This window comes from Paramisgurnus dabryanus, chromosome 22 (assembly GCF_030506205.2).
Source record: "Paramisgurnus dabryanus chromosome 22, PD_genome_1.1, whole genome shotgun sequence".
Taxonomy (NCBI): domain Eukaryota; kingdom Metazoa; phylum Chordata; class Actinopteri; order Cypriniformes; family Cobitidae; genus Paramisgurnus; species Paramisgurnus dabryanus.
Window position 1 is genome coordinate 13,866,899 of NC_133358.1, and position 8,055 is coordinate 13,874,953.

The 8,055-nt window shown below is 38.8% G+C and overlaps 1 protein-coding gene across 3 annotated transcripts in view; it reads right to left on the reverse strand.

Moving 5' to 3' along the window:
* The window catches only part of col15a1a (collagen, type XV, alpha 1a), a 93,973-nt gene extending 86,764 nt beyond the window's left edge, over positions 1 to 7,209 (reverse strand). Inside the window, exons 1-2 of one of the 3 annotated variants that reach the window (XM_065294827.2) lie at positions 7,050 to 7,209; positions 6,887 to 6,966 (exon numbers count right to left, since the gene is read on the reverse strand). In XM_065294827.2, the coding sequence (XP_065150899.1) occupies positions 6,887 to 6,966; positions 7,050 to 7,078 (109 nt within the window). In that variant the 5' untranslated portion in view covers positions 7,079 to 7,209. The remainder of the gene's footprint in view (positions 1 to 6,886; positions 6,967 to 7,049) is intronic. The other 2 variants (XM_065294826.2, XM_065294825.2) reach the window with 2 other exon arrangements.
* Positions 7,210 to 8,055: the final 846 nt, after the last annotated feature.

Consider the following 8,055-nt stretch of genomic DNA (forward strand, 5'->3'; position numbering starts at 1 on the left):
AATAACGCTTTGCATATGCTGGAAAGTTTTAAAAACAGTTTTTCAATTAAACAATATTTCTATTATATAATGATCTGGGGTTAGTTGGCACATGCGGGTAAATAAAAAGTTTTAGGATAACTAGGTTTAAGGGTTTTCTCTAATAGTGGTTTTGTATTGATACACTTCAAAAACTTAAACTTAAAGGTATTGTGGAGGATTTTCTTTTTCCGGGTGGATCATCAAGACTATTGGTCCTCCTAGTTGTCAATCAGGAGTGTTGCGCAATAGCATTTAAAAAAGTGGAGAAGGCGGTTATTTTCTAAAATTCGAAAAAATCCTCCGCTACACCTTTAAGTTATTATTGTTTAACTATTTATTTTTGCTGAAAAGCTTATAACAGCTTCAACAGGATGTCTGGGGACCCTTCAGGTTATGTGGTGGTATTACTGTTTTTTTGTTGGTCTTTTTTTGTAAAAATGTAATTAGGCATTAAACAAAAATGCATTAATAGACCAATAAAAAATTATTGAATCTTGATTGACATTCCTATAAAAAAATCTATTCAGGTAAAATGTTATGTAGTATGGCAAAAATTATTATTTTAAATGATGTTTTATTAAAAAGGTTCGAGAGTAGCATGATCAGATAATTAACTAATTCGGCACAGGTGCATCTCATTAGGTAATCAGCCTAAACACTACATATACATGCATCCTACCTACCTACCTCAGTCCGGAGATCAGTTTCCGAAATCCCCCAACCACCGCAACTCCCCACTCTAATCTGTTTTTATCCCACTTAGGGGATGGGGAAGTTCTCCGGGTTTGGGCCATACCCGGAGCTTCACTCCGGATCCAGAGCCCTCCCCCAGGACAGCACGCCAAAATATGCTCACTTTCGCAATCAGATTAGATATAAGGGCAAACTCTAGCCTGGTTAGCCAGACCTACATCAAGATGTAAGGTCTGGCAACTCTTCACACAAACGGCTCAATGCAAGGGGCGGGATATAAGGTTGTCCCTCAAAATGCCTCTGCATGCAATAGGATAGCGCTATGACGGATCAGAGCAACGAAGAAGGTGACGTAGTTACCGTAACCAGTCGGCAAAACTCCAAACACATCTTTCTTGCTTAAAAACGACTTCAGTAGGGTTTATTTGCTCTTCACTCAAAGAAAAACATAAGTCTAAGTCCTCCAGAGTCGCGGCCAAAGCCGCTTCAAAAGATAGCTGTTCGCCAGCAGCAGCAGCCATTCTCTGTTTTCAAGTAGGAACCGTTGCAGCTCTGTCGTCATCATGTTAAGCCCGCCCCACAGACGCTACACACGATGTGATTGGCCTGACCAAATTTTGTTTTTTGGAGCTGTTAAGTGTATTGTGAGTGCCTAGACTAAACCCTGGCAGCAAATATATTTTGCGGCCGCTAGGGTGCGTCTAGATTTCTAGGCTAGGCAAACTCATGAATCTTCGTAAAATAACCATCATAACAAAGTATGTAAACCACAGTCCCTATGCCTTATCCATTAAGGGGTCCTTGGCCTGAAAAAGGACCATGGGGGTCACAGAAGATCACAACGCTACATTTTTAACTGGTCAGAGATGAGCTGCTCCACACTTTATGTCATTTATGACTACACAGGTCAAATACAAACAAACAGGTTTTAAAAATTTGTTTTTGTAATGGCTGTGATGTGTCATCTATCCCATGGAGCCATCCGGTCAATCTTTCCTGTTTGTGTCTCATTTCATCCCTGCTATGCTTTCATTGCAGTCTGACCTGCCTGCCTCGCCTGCAAAAATATTCCTCTTATCGGGAGCTCTGTTTTTCAGTTACTGTTTGGACATTCATGTTGTGATTACTAATCTTAAAACCATAGATAGGCAATAACTACAAACATTGACATGATCTTTGACAATATATCACTAAATGTATCTATACAGAGAAGAATGTATATATACAGGATGTACAGTAAAGGCTTGTTAAATGCTTTGTTATGAAGTCCATATGCATGTATGTGCTGTAATGTATACAACATAAAATACATGACCCGGCTCATAGCACACTGTTTGACCTGGGAATAAGTACACTATGCAGTTGTATACTCACTAGCATACAGATTGTATATGAAGGAATGCTCACTTTATAATGGACAGATGCTAAACAGTCATCATTTTGGCTTTGGTCCAGTAAGAGTACAAACTGCAGCTAAATATGCTTGTCGCTCTTCTAAATGCTTGACAACCACAAGTGTGTAAACCTGATCTCACAGGAAGAATTCAATTTTGTATGACTTGTGCAATGCAAATCGTATAAAAATGACCAATTATCCAGTAAAAGCATGAATGTAACTCCATCCCTAGACCCAATGTCAATGGGGTGAAAGCAGATCTTAATAAAACATACAAATAGTTTGTACAAATTCATACAGTACAAATGATCTAAGTCGTAAAATAAGTATGTATTCCCATTAGATGGTTTATAAATCACAGGTTAATGACTCACCAGTTTATTAAAGTTAAAAAGCTAGCTGTTGCCATTCATGTTTCTTATTCATGTCCATGAGATGCCAAATATTTGTTTTAACAATGTCTACGAACACGATTGTGAAAGTAGCTCCTGTATTTGACCGAACAATCAATTAAGGGATTCACTCCCTCCCTAAGCAACTTCCCAGAATAACATTTCATCTGCTCTCCAATAAAAAAAACAAATCAAAATCTCACAAAAACACAGAAAGCATTGTCTTCATTGCCATAGTCTCTATTAGAATGAAAGAGACATTGATATCGGAAAACCCTTCGCAATAAGCAAAAGAAAAAGTTGTGGTTAAACTGGCCACTGTTTTTCCCAAAACAGAATTAACATTTCCCACAGTGACTCTCCTGTTCTCTACGCCAGTTGGGGAAAGGATGAGACGTCTTTTACCATTCTTGTTTGGACACTGTTACACATTTCCTTTGAAGGAGATGTATCCGTCACTTAATATTTTCCAGAAATTTATGGCAGGAACTTCAGTGTGGAAGAAGAAAATCCTTCTCACACTCCAATTACATTATGCAACAAGAACACACACATTCAATTCGCAAATGTGTATTTTTCTACTGTGAAATACACCCAAATACACTGCAGACTGTATGTAATGGTAAGAAAAGAGAATCTGGAAAAACAAGGAAATCACAGGTGCGATCCTCTCCATCTCCAAGGTAACGGTCACCAGTTTGCAAACAATATTGGCCTCCATATTGTATGTCTTGGGAATGTCAGTCCATGATAGGTAAAATAAAAGATTATGCTTATTTCAGAAAAGACCCACGGTGGTCTTCAATCCTTAGATCATTATAGTCAACAACAACCAAAAAAATGGTTAATACAAGCACATTACAATTGCTTCTTGCTACTGTTTAAGAAGATAAGTAACTGTTATATAAAGTAACCAAACTACAGAGAAACCTGCACTGTACACGATACCCTCAAAAGTACAGTACAAATTGCATCCTTTGTGCATTGTGTAAGGGAAGTGCCTCTTGAAAACAGGCTAGACTGAGTGAATCCTACAGTTTGGGATAAATGCCAACTGGAAAATCATCGACAAGGCAAATCTGAAACAAATTAAGCCTACACTGCAATAAAAAATGAGCAGCCAACGCCACATTTTGTGGACACAGCATAAGAAATTCATCAGCCGAGGTCAAACACTGAAGACAAAGACCTGAGCTATTTAAGATGTTAGGCTTGTGCATCAAACAGGCATTTGAATTACAAAAGCAGCTGTTCTCTCCTAATACATCCGAAAGGGTTGTTTCTGTGGCAACAGCTCTATTTCCTCTGTGTTTATAGCTGAAGCTGGAAATATTTGTCCCGAATCAGTCTGCCTGGCCAATACACAGATCTTCGCTGGCAGAATGATCCATCGTTATATATCACAGGAGATTTTGTGAAATGTAAATCACAAAGAGATCCTCTCAGGACCGGGGGAGTCACACTCAGCCCTTGAACCGAAGTTCACATTCATAGTTTTTTTTTATTTGGACTAGTGTGTCAAATATCAGCTGTTTCTCAAGTAGATTGTTATTAAAGCCCTGTAATAACAGCCAAGTGATGTCTCAGGTTCGCCATTAACAGAAATGGAGGTCAAGAATGCAATCGTTTGGCTCACGGCCCATGTGGAGTGAGTGGAGCAGCTCTGCATTATTTTACAGATGGAAGACAATACAGCTTTTGTGAGCATTATGTCATCCTAAGGGGATAATTACAGCTGGTCATAATGGAAAGTTGCTAGCTATTTCAACTGAAGTGAATGACCAAGCCAACTATCTGTCATTATGGGGGTAATGGAAGTAAAAAAGAAGGCTTATCCCTCTGTGTCCACCTTTGTGACCTTAAATTCCATCCAAAAACGAAGCACCTCACCTGGACTATGGTGGAAACATGGAAATACTTTCTTTAATGGGTCTCTTGTGCTACAGTATAAATATAGCCATTGTGAACACAAAAGTTGTGCAAGGTTAATGGAAATAAAGAGCATTAATACAATTCCTTTTGATCATATTACACTTTGTAATAATAAATGTAATTAATGGTTCATTAACAAACCTTATGCACAAATAATATATTATATTAGAAAAAGTAAGGAATAATTGACGACGGGCCGTTGAATTGTAAGAAAATAATGCACACCCAAAATGGTAATGCGGTTATACCAAAGGTATGCATTATTTTCAATTATACCACGGGTCTGTTGAATGCTGTATTCTGATTTGGTTGAGAAATGTTCCATGGGTATGCATTATTTTTCAATAACCACACACCTACCTTTTCAAAACTCCGGTCCTTTGAATTATTTGAAAATAATGCGCACGTGCAGTGAAACGGCACTCCAGTTCGTGCCGCATAACCACCTTGGGTGTGCATTATTTTCTTATAATTCAATGGCCCGTCGTCAATTATCCCGCTTATACCACGGTTACCAAAAACTTTGCTCTGGTGCCTATTTTTAAGACATTTGACAGGTTAGGTGTGTAGTTTACAGAAAAATTATCAACACCCATGGAACATCAGAATAAAGCATTCAACAGCCTGTGGTATAAGATGCAATAATGTAATTGTTTCCAATAAGCCAATACATTAGCTTATAGACAGTCATATACGTAAGGCATTATTGACGAGGGGCCATGAATTATAAGACAATAATGCACAGCACACCCAAGGTGCAATGCGGCACGACGTGAAGCGGGTGTGTATTATTTTCAAATAATTTTAAGGACTGAAGTCAATTATTCCTCTTATACCACGGTTACCACAAACATTGCTCTGGTGCCTATTTTTAAGACATTTGACAAGTTAGGTGTGCGGTTATTAGAAATTAATCCATACCCATGGAAAATTTCTCAGCCAATCAGAATACAGCATTCAACAGACCAAATTGAATGCTATATAATAAATTAAAAATATATTTTTATTAGGCTATAAATGTTTGCAATTAATTTATCGCTACATAAAGCAACAAAAAGTGACATAAATGAAGCTCATTTTGGTAGACCATTACATTAGCAGTGAAAAAGGTCATGGGTTCGATGCCCACCCTACTGAAAAATCCAGCAAAGACCAGCATAAGCTGGTAGCTGGTTTTAGCTGGTTTAAGGTGGCAGTAGCTGTTCTAAGCTGGTCCTCCCAACCTGGCAAAGCTGGTTTGTCAGCTGGTCTTTCAGCCTGACCAGCTAAGTCCAGCTAGACCAGCTTAAAAAGTGACCAAAACACAGCTAGACCAGCTTGCTACTACATCAGCTTTACCAGCTAAAACCAAGCTGGGAGACCAGCTAAAACCAGCTTACCAGCTTATGCTGGATTTTTCAGTAGGGTCATACTGATAAAATAAACAGAAAGTACACTTTAAATTGCTTTGGATTAAAGCATCTGCCAATGTAATGTAGACTATTTTGGATAGTGTTTAAGTATATAACAATTAAATATAAATTTTCATAATACTGCAAACTATTCCCTACTGAAAAATCCAGCTAAGACCAGCATAAGCTGGTAGTTGTTTTTAGATGGTTAAAGTAGGGAGTAGCTGGTTTAAGCTGGTCCTCCCAGCCTGGCAAAGCTGGTCAAGCTGGTGGGTCAGATGGTCTTCCAGCCTGACCAGCTAAGTCCAGCTAGACCAGCATAAAAAGTGACCAAAACACAGCTAGACCATCTTAAAAAGTGACCAAAACACAGCTAGACCAGCTTGCTACACCAGCAATACCAGCTAAAACCAAGCTGGGGGACCAGCTAAAACCAGATTACCATCTTATGCTGGTCTTAGCTTTATTTTTGAGATGTACATTAATTATTAATTATCGTAAATTACCATAATGCATTAATGTTTGCCATTAAATAAAGGGATTTACAATAATTAGCACTTTAAACACCCATAAGTTTCATTTAAATGCTTTGCAGCATCATCATAAATCACTGCTCCATGTCTTTCACTGAGCTGTGTAGTAGGCTACTACGCATGCGCGTAACGCGTCCGAAGTGTCACCGGTCCGGGGCGCATCAACACGCCTATCTTCGTGATTTCAACTTCATTCATTCAACATCTAAAGATTTTAACCTTATGTTTCACGGCCATTTTTTACTATGCAAAAGTGTATAAAATATTCACAACCACTGTTTCAATCAATCTCAAAGCGAAAATATCAAACAGGCTGAGGGACCCTTACCATAAATGTCCAAGCAAAAGGAGAACATGGAAACAAAAACAGACAACTTCGAAAATTAAACAGCTATTGGCCAACAAATTCCCACAGGTCGCCCATGCAACAAGTTTCTGTTACATGCTTTGGGTTTGTATACACCTGTAAAACACACAAATGTGTCTGCTTTTATATAAATAAATAAAAACATAACAGATGTGACATACCGGACTCAAGGCGTTGAGAGGCAATCCCGGGAAATGAGATACACACAGTTATAAAACTCCAGCACCACAGTGAGACTCTGCTGATGAGAAATAAAATATAAAGATGAGACATCGCTCTCGATATGACATGAATGAAAGCGGAGGGTAAAAAAGCAAAAATCACCTCAGCGATGAAACACTTGCACGACCCATGTCGTCCAGTTCAGTGTTCCCGTTAGTGAGTTAACTCACTGTTTGAGTATCCAGCTCCTGTCTTCTCTCTCCTGCACACCCACCAGGACTGCGTCTGCGAGTGCGAGCAGCTCCACGTGAACAAAGGCAGTCTCAGTTCATCCAGACTCCCTCAAACACACTGAAACCTGACTCCTCGTGATGCCGTCGTGGACCACCTTTACAGAGCTCCCCACCTACTCAACACATTTAGGAAATACCTCACCAGTTTTGTCTTTTATTTTACAACTTCTGTCTCTTTCATATGGGCTTGTCTGTATCATCCATGATGGAATAATGTAAGAGCTTTAAAAGTTTAATATGCAATAAATGTGATTTAGTGCATGAAGGTAATTCATATACAGGGACATCATAAACCAATGAAATATATAAATAGCATTAGATAACAGACATTTGCAAATGCTAACTATGTTTTGATCAACTAACTTCACTTTTTTGAGATACATTTGCAATTTTTTTAAATGTAATTTCACTGTACCAAAAACAAAACTTTTAGGGAGGTTGTGGGCAAGTTGTCACATCGGGATGTTGTCACAAACACTAACCAATGCTACTCCTCATCTAGCATAAGATGATGAGCTGGTCTCCAAGCTTGGTTTTGTTTTGCTGGTGTAGCAAGCTGGTCTAGCTATTTTGGTCACTTTTAGGCTGGTCTAGCTGGACTTAGCTGGTCAGGCTGGAAAACCAGCTTTGCCAGGCTGGGAGGACCAGCTTATGCCACCTTAAACCAGTTAGCGTCTGGGCATGCAGGGTATGCACGTGCAAATGGGCCCGGGCCAATAGGGTCCCCCCGTAGCTTTTAATAAAAAAAATTTCAATTTAATTTTTATTTGTGGCAGCAATAAATATATTTTTGTATGCATATCATGTGTATTGATTTCTTATTTCTCCATAATGTCTCATTTCTCCGTCATTTCTTGTTTGCGTTTATTATTATT